Source organism: Rhineura floridana, chromosome 8 (assembly GCF_030035675.1).
Source record: "Rhineura floridana isolate rRhiFlo1 chromosome 8, rRhiFlo1.hap2, whole genome shotgun sequence".
Lineage (NCBI taxonomy): Eukaryota > Metazoa > Chordata > Lepidosauria > Squamata > Rhineuridae > Rhineura > Rhineura floridana.
In genome coordinates, this window is record NC_084487.1 from 35,909,772 (window position 1) to 35,922,051 (window position 12,280).

Genomic DNA, 12,280 nt, shown 5'->3' on the forward strand with positions numbered 1-12,280 from the left:
CTGTATTGAAATTGCTTTTTAATACGTTCTTAAACTTTCTTTTTTAAAAAATAGATGTTTTTCAACCTTTTATAAAATAAAAGACAGTAAGAAATAATGATAAAAAGCCTAAATATGCATTCAGGATACACTGAAGTGGGAACATTGAATATAAAGCTGTGTAATGGAAAAAATATGGTTTGTTTTCATCTGTCCTACTCAGAGTAGACCCATTTAAATTAATACACCTAAGTTAGTCATGTATCTGTTAACTTCAATGCATCTACTCTAAGTAGGACTAGCATTGACTACCACCCCTGTTGTTTTTTTCTTGTGTAGGCAAAACAAATTTTAACTACTTTTAAAAATATATTTTTGTCACCAGGTCTAGAAGACACAAAACCTTTTTGTTCCTTTTTTTCCTTGCAGATACTACTGTTGGAGTTTTTCATGTACGCTCTCCAAAGGGTCAGTATAAATTGACTTTTGACCAAGCAAATAAGACCTGTGCAGATGAAGGAGCAACAATAGCTACATACAGTCAGCTTGCATATGCTCAGCAGGTAACCTTCCTCATTTCTACTTGCAGACAAGGCAGCCCTTGCATTGTAATTAATATATGCTTAAACTGAACAGTGAAACTTAGCTGCCAGAAGGATAAATTTTAAAGGGCAAGTGACATCAGGAGCACATCTAGTTTGTTCTGATCAAGGACAAATCCATAGTAAAACATTCAAATACAATATAAAAGGTGTCCCTGCACTTGTAGTGCGAGTCGTTTCCGACTCTTAGGGTGACATCTTGCGACGTTTACTAGGCAGACCGTATATATGGGGTGAGATTGCCAGTTCCTTCCCTGGCCTTTCTTTACCCCCCAGCATATGCCGGGTACTCATTTTACCGACCACGGATGGATGGAAGGCTGAGTGGACCTCGACCCCTTTTACCGGAGATTCGACTTCCTCCTTCCGTTGGAATCGAACTCCGGCCGTGAGCAGAGCTTCGGCTGCATTACCGCTGCTTACCACTCTGCGCCACGGAGGATTTAAAATACAGTATACATCCTCTTAATCGTTGCTGCTGCAACCTTTTATAAAAGCATAAGGGACCAGTTCACACAAACACTCCCTTTCATATTTTGGCTTCTTTGTTTCAATAACAAATGTTAGTCCTTTGCAAACCCAAGTCAGTGCCATAATAAATGCACTGCATTTTCACCAATCCAGAACAACACTGAATCAGTGGTATCCTGTGCTGTGAGTCCACAAGAGTGTTTTGATAGAACTGGTAAGTGAATGAGATCCTTGCCTATTTCAGGATGCAGTGTAACTGAGTCTTAGTTGAATGTGTGGAAACACCCTTCTTATTGATCCATGGAGGCTGTGGTGGATTGTACCACCATAATTGGCATGAGACTTTTTATTCGCAAGTGAGGCAGAATGTAGTAGGTTTGCCTCTCAGACTGTATGTGAAGCTCTCCTTGCGGCTTCTTCCTTCTAACTCAAGCTGAAAGGATGTCCATAGCATTCTAGAGAAGCCACAAGACTCTGGCCCGAATTGTAAGTTCTATTCCACAGCACCAGAGCGCCATATCTGGAACAGGAGGTAACACCTGCTGTGTTATGCAGTGGAAGCTACAATGTCTCTCAGCACTAGCTCAAGGACACCATTTGCAGTTCTATTCCAGCATAAAAATATTTACACCCACCCAGTCCTGGGTTTATTGGCAATGGAATGCCAGGTCACTTAATCAGGCCATGCAAGACAGAACCAGGAAAAGGCCAATGCTTCACTTAAAGCCTCCAAAACAAGACTTCAGTGGGGCTTATACAGTGGATGGTGTACCCTCCTACCAGCCGTACATTGTATAAAGCCCGTTATAGCACTAGGTTAACATCACTACCCACTTTTCTTTGTTTCATGATCATATTACCTATAACCTATTGACAGGCAAAGTTCCATCTATGTGCTGCTGGCTGGCTGGCTAATCAAAAAGCAGCATATCCAACCGCCTTCTCCGCTCCGAAATGCGGTGGGGGAGTTGTTGGGATTATCGACTATGGGATCAGACTCAACTTGAGTGAAACGTGGGATGTCTTCTGTTACAGAGTCAAAGGTAAAAGTGCCACTGTCCCTTACTGTTTGCAAGAAACACAGTTCATTTCCAGAAGTACTAAGAAGCTTGCATTGTCATAGTATACCAACTTGACAGCAGACTCCTAGCCATTTTTGAGAGTTTTTAACACTGTAGATGGCGGTGCAGTGAAAAAAAAAAAGGAGAAGTTATTATTTCTGACATGTTGACACATTTGTATTGTCTGCTTCAGCATTCTAGCTGGGGTCTGGATTATGTCTACAAAAAATGGGGCAGTGGTTGAGGATGAAGCATCATGAAGAACGGCACCCTAATTTTCTGTACTACCACTAGTGTCTAATAGGAATAAAAGAGAAATTTGTTCAATTTGCATTTTAATGTGAACCTACCTAATTTGCACTTTCTGAAGCAATGTGGAAACCAAACTACACCAATCTGAATTTTGTGATAACAACATAAGAAGAGCCCTGCTGGATCAGGCCAGTGGCCCATCTCGTCCAGCTTCCATTTCTCACAGTGGCCAGCCAGACACTCACGGGAAACCTGCAAGCAGGACCTAAGTGCAAGAACACTCTCCCCTCCTGCAGCTACCAGCACCTGGTTTTCAGAAGCATACTGCCTCCAATAAAGATACAGCTCTACAACAAAATATTATGTACAAAAATGCTTATATTAGGGGAAAGTGCATATAAAAATGCATATATTCATCCAAATAATGTACAAAAAAAGCATTATTTTAGCAAAAATAGCTTGCAAAATGTGTGTATTAGGCAAAATTGCATACAAGAAGTATGTTGTGGGATCGATAAGGGGTTTTTTTGGTCTGTACCAAGCATACACTCTACCATGAAGCTATGCCCTCCTCAATAGGCCCTTGCTGTTTTCAGAGTAAAGCCCTTCTGTATTTTTAAAATGATTTTTCTTTTCTTTCTTTTTCTTTTTGAAATTGTAGATCATTCTCTAGATATGGATACCCCATCTCTATTCGTTATCTAAAATCCCTTTGTTTCATGTTTTATAGATGTCAACTGCACCTGTAAAACTGGTTATGTGGGTGATGGATTTACATGCAGTGGGAATCTGCTTCAAGTCCTCGTTTCTTTACCAGCATTTTCAAACTTTGTGTCAGTAAGTAACAGAAACAGATCTCTTTGGCCAAAACAGTGAAATTAAAGAAAATAGTGCCTTAACATTTCAAAGATGAACCAACATTTTTAGTCCTGTTGTACTTTTCATGTTTTGCATTAAATCGTATTAGGTTAAAAGACAACAACCAAGAGGCTATAAACAGTTCATTAATAAACTTTAAAATGTTATTGTTGTAAGATTTGATCCTTAAACAATGAAGGTCAAGATACAATTGTTTGCAATTCCAGGCTTCTGGTCATCTTCCTAAGTATGAAAATTGTGTAGGACTGAATATAAGATGTCATGGCACCAGAAATAATTTTCTCTTAAGAAGGCACAACCAAGTTGATTCACTTCATCTCTGAAGATCTAAGTGATCACAATTTTTAATATTGGCAAGGATTCTCCACCCTTGCCTGCATCAGATTGGCTGTGATGCTGGAGAGAGGCTGTTGGTTCTTTCTTTTTAGCAGGTGTTTCACAAAAAAATACAGTTCAGATATTTCATCCATGATTGTTGTTGTTGTCATGTGCCTTCAAGTCAATTATGACTTATGGCGACCCTATGAATCAGTGACCTCCAAGAGCATCTGTCATGAACCACCCTGTTCAGATCTTATAAGTTCAAGTCTGTGGCTTTCTTTATGGAATCAATCCATACATCAATCCATGATACATTTAATTTATTCTGTGCATGTGGATCAGTGTAGACAAGGGATGTGCTACAATTCCGCCCAATTTGGATTTGGTACCAAATTTTCCATTAATTCGCTTAGCTGCTATAATTGCAGATCAGATTTTTATGTACGATTTTCTGTGGCTAGTAGTGGTTAGAGTGTTGGACTATGACCTGGGATACCAGGGTTCGAATCTCCACACAGCCATGAAGCTCACTGGGTGACCTTGGGCCAGTCACTGCTTCTCAGCCTCAACGGAAGGCAATGGTAAACCCCCTCTGAATACCGCTTACCATGAAAACCCTCTTCGTAGGGTCACCATAAGTCAGAATCGAAGGCAGTCCATTATTATTATTATTCTCAGAAATGGATTTTTTAAAATAAAAATCAGTGTCTAAATATTGATATTAATATTGATATTTAATTTATCGATTTTCCTTTGATTCATCAACATTTCCTTTAAAACTATTGATTTCCTTTAAAACTATTGATATTAATAGCAATATTTTTCCCCAGGGGAAAAAGCAAATCAGTAAAAGCAGCGGTGTGCAGACAAAGAACGAACTCGAATCGATACCAGCCTGTTAGGTCGACAGAATGCTTTTGAACCAGCACTGGCCAATGTATCCCATCCCTAGTGTAAACTAGCAGAGAATCTGCTCTTATAAGAATGTTTGGCAGCTGAAGGGGTTCTGTCTGAGAGCAGGAGGCTAACCTAGGTGACTTTTAGATTCCACCCAGCTCTAATCTTGTATTGGCAAATTCATGCATAGGAAAACTCGTAATGAATCTACACATAGTCTGCGTACACTAATTGACTGCAAAGGACCTGCATCAACACTTTTTTTTAACTCCGTATGTTGCTGGAATGATACTTTCATCATATCTGACCATCGGCTATGCTAGTGTAGGCTGACGAGAGAGCCCAATAACATCTAGAGTGCCACAGGTTCTCCATCACCATTTTATGCTGCTTTCAATTTCCAATGGTTGTTATGGTTGAGATATTAAATTGGCTTTAGCAACTAAAATACAGTATCTGATGTTGCTAAATTCGGTTGTCCAAAAATGGTTGCATGAATGTAGAAGCAACTCTGTTTTAAAACCTAAGCCACAGCAGGTCATTCTGGGATTTGTCTCTTACTTTCAGTTTCTGTAAAAGACATAATAAAACCAATTTTCTGAACTTTATTAATGCCGGAAGCTTGACATGTTTAGGTCAAACTGCACATCACATTAGTCATGTGTGTAAACAAGCGAGCTTAATCTGGGCACTTTTACTTTGGAGGAAAAACATCTGTGGTGTCCCAATCTGGAACCTGTTGATGGTCTGGATTACAGCCAGTTTGGGGCTGCTTTTTGCTTTTGAAGGTGCTTTTTTTTGTACTGTAAATTGTATCTTCAAGGATAAAGAGTAGCCAGGAAGACTGGAAGGGGCCCTTTTTCTGGAATGGAAGCACATTTTGGATCAGGACCCCACAACACCTTTTTCTCCAGAATAAAAGTGGTCAGATTCAGCATCTTTTTTTAAACACATGACGAGTGTCACATGTAGATTGGCCTTGAGGAATACAAGAGTAAATACATTTAACTCAAAAGATGCCTAAAAAGCCTCCTGTGTCCTACTCTCACTTATATTCCTTCAAAGCAGTGTAAAATAGAACATTTGTGACAGAACTCCAAATTTAAAAATGACAAGGCATTTTTCTTGATAAGAAATCAGCTTTTGAACATGAATCATCCTATCCTCCAGAGTCCTTGTGCACTCTTTGGATTAAATAGTTCAATCTATTCTCTCAAATAGTTGTATATATAAAATAAGCTTTATTTTGTAGGATCACTTGCATATGTTTGCCACACTCTCATCATGACAAAAACATTCAGTTCTAGGATATCCTCTCAGCAAAATAAATTCTGTCTCTTTACAGAGGGTTCTGACTTACTCAAATACATCAAGGCAAGGCCAAGAGTTCCTGAAAAACCTCACAAATCTGTCCATTCGTGCAACACTGTTTGTACCAAACAATGATGGGCTGAAGGAAAATGAGGTAAAGCACCAATTTTGCTGCTTTTTCATATCACCTCTGCGAGTTTAAACACCAACATAGTGATCCAGGAAAGTGGTTTTAATCTTCCATTCTCTTTCTCTCCCTCTATTTCTTCCTTTATGGCTCTTAGTTCACACAAGTGACTCTCAAGAACTCTCAGTTTAGGCCGGAAGGGTACAGGTGAACCTGTGATGGAGAGGCAGATTTCAGAGGGATAATTACATGCCAGGGACTACATCCCCTAAAACAGGAGCCCTCCAAATGTGGTTGGACTCCAATTCCTATTAGCCCCAGTGAACATGAACAATAGTCAGATGATGGGAATGGTAACCCAGCAAACAGCTGGAGGGCACCACGTTGGCTTCCATTGCCCTAAAGAAAGGCTGCCTGAATACAAATAGCATATGAGCCCCATAAGGTCCTGTTGGTTGCCTTGATTTGTACATTGGTACTATTTTAAAATAATCTCTCTCTCTCTCTCTCAGCATGATTTATATTTATTATTTATTTTTAAAACTTATATACCGCCCGACTAGCAATAGCTCTCTGGGCGGTGAACATAGATACAATAAAATACAATATAATACAAAACATCAGTCTAAAATCAGATTTCACAATCTAAAAACAGCAAAGGCTAAAATCAAATTACAAACATTACAATCATTAACAAAAAATTAAAATGTCTCGGAGTAGAGAAAGGTTTTAACCTGGCGCCGAAAGGATGATAGTGTCGGCGCCAGGCGAACCTCCTCGGGGAGACTATTCCATAGTTCGGGGGCCACCACTGAGAAGGCCCTAGATCTTGTCACTGCCCTCCGGGCCTCCCTATGAGTCAGGACCCGGAGGAGGGCCTTCGTAGCAGACCGTAGTGTACGAGCCGGTTCATAGCGGGAGAGGCATTCCGACAGATATCGTGGTCCCGCGCCGTATAAGGCTTTATAGGTAAGTACCAACACTTTGAATCTGGCCCGGAAGCATATTGGAAGCCAGTGCAAGCGGGCCAAAACAGGTGTTATATGGTCAGACCGCTTCGTTCTTGTTAGCAGTCTGGCCGCCGCATTTTGCACTAGCTGTAGCTTCCGAACCGTCTTCAGAGGTAGCCCTACGTAGAGCGCATTACAGTAATCCAAACGTGAGGTTACCAGAGCATGTACTACTGATGTAAGATCCTCCTTACTCAGGTAGGGACGTAGCTGGGCTACCAATCGAAGTTGGTAGAACGCATTCCGTGCCACCGAGGCTACATGAGCCTCAAGTGACAGGGAAGAGTCTAGAACGACTCCCAGACTACGAACCTGTTCCTTTAGGGGGAGTGTAACCCCATCCAGGACAGGATATGTATCCACCATCTGATTGGAAAAACCATCCACCAACAGCATCTCAGTCTTATCAGGATTGAGTCTCAGTTTGTTAGTTCTCATCCAGTCCATTGTCGCGTCCAGGCAACGGTTCAGCACATTGACCGCCTCACCTGAGGAAGATGAAAAGGAGAAGTAGAGCTGCGTGTCATCAGCGTACTGGTGACAACGCACTCCAAAACTCCTGATGACTGCACCCAACGGCTTCATATAGATGTTAAAAAGCATGGGAGACAAAACCGAACCTTGTGGGACCCCACATTGGAGTACCCACGGTGTCGAGCAATGTTCCCCAAGCACTATCTTCTGGAGACGGCCTGCCAAGTAGGAGCGGAACCACTGCCACGCAGTGCCTCCAACTCCCAACTCTGCAAGCCTCTCCAGAAGGATACCATGGTCGATGGTATCAAAAGCCGCTGAGAGATCAAGGAGAATCAACAGAGTTACACTCCCTCTGTCTCTCTCCCGACATAGATCATCAAACAGGGCAACCAAGGCCGTCTCAGTGCCGAAACCGGGCCTGAAACCCGATTGAAATGGATCTAGATAATCGGTTTCATCCAATAGCGCCTAGAGCTGGTCAGCAACCACTCGTTCCATGATCTTGCCGAGATATGGAACATTTGCCTCTGGTCTGTAGCTGCTGAAATCCTCTGGGTCCAGGGAAGGCTTTTTCAGGAGTGGTCTCACTGCTGTCTCCTTCAGACAGCCAGGGACCACTCCCTCTCGCAAGGAGGCATTTATCACTTTCCTGGCCCAGCCAACTGTTCCCTCCTTGCCAGTTTTTATTAGCCAAGAGGGGCAAGGATCTAGTACCGAAGTGGTTGCACGTACCTGTCCAAGCACCTTGTCCACGTCCTCGAACTGAACCGACTGAAACTCATCCAACAAAACATGATAAGACTGTGCACCAGACACCTCACTAGGGTTAACTGCTATAAAATGAGAGTCTAGGTCCCAACGAATGCATAAGATCTTATGCTGGAAGTGCTCAGCAAACTCATTGCAGTGGGCCACCGAAGTATCTACAGTGTCCTGAAGGCCTAGATGGAGTAGCCCTCGGACAACTCTAAAAAGCTCCGCTGGGCGGGAGAGAGATGCCTTAATAGTGGCGGCGAAATATTGTTTTTTCGCCACCCTCACCGCTCCTATATACCGCTTGGTGAAAGCACAAACCAGCGTATAGTTGCATTCATCAGGAGTTCGTCTCCATTTCCGCTCAAGCCGCCTCCTATCTTGCTTCATCGCCCTCAACTCTGGAGTATACCAAGGAGCTGAATGAGCTCTGCAAAGGAGAGGGTGCGCAGGAGCGATCGTGTCGACAGCCCGGGCCATCTCCGCATTCCACAGATTAACCAGAGCTTCAACAGGAGCGCCGGTCCTATCAGCCGGAAAATCCCCCAGAGCCCTTTGAAAACCTTCAGGATTCATTAGTCTCCCGGGGGCGGACCAATTTAATAGGTCCCCCACCCTTGCGGAGGGAAAAGGTCGCTGAAAGTCTAAACTTCAGCAAGCAGTGATCTGTCCATGACAAAGGGAGAGATGTAAAACTCCCCACATCCAGATCACTATCCCCATGTCCAGTAACAAAAATAAGGTCGAGTGTATGCCCCGATATATGTGTTGGGCCATTAACATATTGGGACAGCCCCATGGTTGTCATGGAGTCCATGAAGTCCTGAGCCGCCCCAGACAAAGTAGCCTTGGCATGAATGTTGACATCCCCCAGTACTAATAGTCTAGGGGATCTCAACAATACCTCCGAGACCACTTCCGTCAACTCAGTTAAGGAAGCCACTGGGCAGCAAGGTGGGCGGTACACCAGAAGGATTCCTAGTCTGTCCCTCTGGCCCAACACAAGGTGCAAACATTCCAGACCAGTAGTTGTATGGACATGGTGCTTGGTGAGTGAGATGGAACTCTTATAGACCACAGCAACCCCACCTCCCCGACCCTCAGATCTACCATGATGCTGAACCAAATACGCCGGTGGGCAGATCTGGGAGAGACTAACTCCTCCCTGTTCGCCCACCCAGGTCTCGGTTATGCATGCCAGATCAGCTGCCTCGTCCATAATCAAATCATGGACGAGGGGGGGTTTATTATGAACCAATCTCGCATTAAAAAGCAGCAGCTGGAGATCTGAGAGTTGGCTGAGGGGACAACCAACAACCCTGCGGGTATGAGAAGGACCGGAACAAGGCACAGCCACAACATGTCTGGGCCGCATTCCCCTTACCTGGCACGTCCTTCTCATAACACCATACCTCCCTCTGCCTGTCACTACGGCAATTGGGGCCCCCTCATGTCTCCCCGCTAGATGGAAAGATCTCTTCCCCAGGCACATTATAACCTATAAATACAAAAAGAAAAACACAAAAAACTCAAATACATAAAATACACACTCACTCACAACATGCATTCATATAAGCACCCAGAAAGAAAGCAGCAAGAGCAGCAACCTCTCCTTCCCTTGGGCGATGGTCTCTTCCTCCTGCAGGCACTGGGTCTCCCAGGCCACCTCAGCCAGCCGGCTTATGTATCCCTCCAGAGAGGGACAGGTGGTAAGAATCAGTCCTGGCTGGCTGGGTACCTGGGGCCTGGTCCTGCCAGGCAGAAGTCCCTCAGGGAAGGGTGGTGGAGGTGGTGGTCCCACAGCAGCAGCAGCAGCACAGCAGCAGCAGCCTCTCCTTCCCTTGGGCGATGGTCTCTTCCTCCTGCAGATATTTCAAGCCACGTCACCAAAAGCAAGAAGAATCAGGAGTGCACTCTAAGTGTGCTCCAAATTCTTCCCTTGTAGGCAAAAGTTGGCATTTTTTGAATTTGGCACCTTTTTTTCTTGTCCTGCATAGGGCCGGCACCAGGCATGCCAGGGCCCTTGGGCACCAGGCAGCACCAGGCCCCGGCACCCGCCCACATGCCCCTACTACCTTTCCCTTGAAGTGAATGCTGGCCACACTGTGCATGCATGCGTGCCATCAACCAAGATGGCAGCTGAGGCTTTCTAAGGGGCTGATGCCTCCACCACCATCTTGGTTGACAGCACACATGCGCCTGCAATGCAGCCAGAATTTACTTCAAGAGAAAGGTAGGTGGGGCATGCAGGCCAGGGTCGTGGTAGTAGGGGGGGTACCTGGGAGCTCCCTCTCTGTGATCCATGGCAGGGTCAGGAGCTGACACTGCCACAGATTGTGGAAGGGAGCGCTACCCATCCACCCTAAGGAGGGGCCCTTCAGGGGACCTCGGCCAGGGCCCAACCTGGTTGCCCTCTGCCACTGGCCCTGGTCCTGCACAATGACAGAAAAAGGCACAAAATTCAAAAAGTGCCAAATTTTGCCTAAAAGGATGTTTCTTTGCATCCCAGCCCCAACTTGAATTTAGGGTCTCATGCAACATCAGGTCCCTGAAAGTTCAAATTGGGACTGTACAGAAAGATTCTCCCTTTACATCCCTGGCTTTCCTTTGCAGCCCCAGCTTGAACTTCCAGTGATCTGATATCATATGACAGGTGACTGACAGGTGGACAACCCTGCCCTCCTGTCAAAGTGGTCCACAGAAGGCTGGCCACTTCTGGATTTGACCTGATCCAGTTTCCCACCAGGGGGCTCAAACTGGAGACTGTGGCAACAGGACTCCAGCACCTTACTCCCTATACTACTAGTGTAGTTCTCAAGAAGCGGGAGTGATTGGCTTGGTCTTGCTATGGTTCAGTGCCACCTCTGGCTAGAGTGGAGACTGCAGTTAATAAGCCCAATTGGACCAGATGATCTGCAGAGCCAATAGGGGTCTGCTCAGCCTTATATAAACTGTTGCTTCAGGCTTAGTGCCTCCACCTGAACAACTTGTCAAAGAGTAACCATATGGACTCTTTCGCCTTGGACTGCTTCTTTTAGAAGTTAAGGATCTGCCTGACCTTGACTACATGCCTGCCTCAGCCTCTCTAATCTTCATGTACTACTCCTGACTTGACTGCACCACTTGCTTCTGTCTCCTCTAATATTCACTCACTGGTATAGACCCTTACTTCTGCCCAACCTGGACTACATGCTCATCTCTGCCTTTTCCAACTGACTGCAAGCCCTGACATACAGAAAGAAATGGCTGCTATTCACCGCCATGGGGAAAGCATGTTCTGCACTTAGGAAAGGTTTGGTGGCAAGAGCAAAGCATGCCCTCTATCTCTAAGTAGTCTGGCTTCTTGCATGGGGACGCAATATGTTTCTGTGTTTTTCTTGCTGACCCAGGTGTGTGTTTTCCCTTGAAGACCCAACAATCTAATGTGGTTACTTTCTAAGGAGTTTAGAGCAGCAGTAGCCAACATGATACCCTCTAGATATTATTGGACTGCAATGCCCATCATCCCTGACCTTTGACCGTATGGGCTGGGGCCAATTGGAGTTGGAGACCAGCAACTTTTGGAGGGCACCACAGTGGCTACCCCTGCTTTCGGTTATTCTAAATCAAATGTGTGCTTGATGCAAAGACTTTTCAGTATAGACAGTCTACATACCATGGCCTTTGCAAGGAAATATTGCTTTCTTCTCTATACATACCCTGATCTTTCTTCTTCATTCCCAGCACCTTATTTATTAAACTTGATGGAGGTAAGATTTAGGTGAGCCTTTTCACCCACTAGATTTAATGCCCTGCTATCTGCTCTCTTGGCTGACCATATCACAGGAATTGCTGCTGCAGAATGTCAGTGTCTGTGTAGGTGTGGCGAAGTGGAAAATCTGATTCATTTTTTTTAAGTGCCATTTGAGTGAGTTATGTCAGTGCATGGTCAGCCCCTAGTTCAGTCTTACACAGGTACATCTCTTGTTTTTTATTGTCAGTTTTCTATTAGCAAATATAAGATCTTATGTTACAGAAAAAGCAGCTAAATTTTTGGCTGCCATTATTAAGACACATAGCAAACTGACAGAAGAATATATATAGGTATAGAAATATCACTCTGAGTCAATAGCAAATTATCTGAAACATGTATGTTACTCT

General features: G+C 44.3%; 1 protein-coding gene across 3 annotated transcripts in view; it reads left to right on the plus strand.

Annotated features, from left to right (window-relative positions):
• The window catches only part of STAB2 (stabilin 2), a 139,292-nt gene that overhangs the window by 115,284 nt on the left and 11,728 nt on the right, over positions 1–12,280 (plus strand). For all 3 annotated transcript variants that reach the window (XM_061638873.1, XM_061638874.1, XM_061638875.1), the window contains 4 exons: positions 409–542; positions 1,930–2,095; positions 3,096–3,202; positions 5,808–5,927. In XM_061638873.1, the coding sequence (XP_061494857.1) occupies positions 409–542; positions 1,930–2,095; positions 3,096–3,202; positions 5,808–5,927 (527 nt within the window). The remainder of the gene's footprint in view (positions 1–408; positions 543–1,929; positions 2,096–3,095; positions 3,203–5,807; positions 5,928–12,280) is intronic.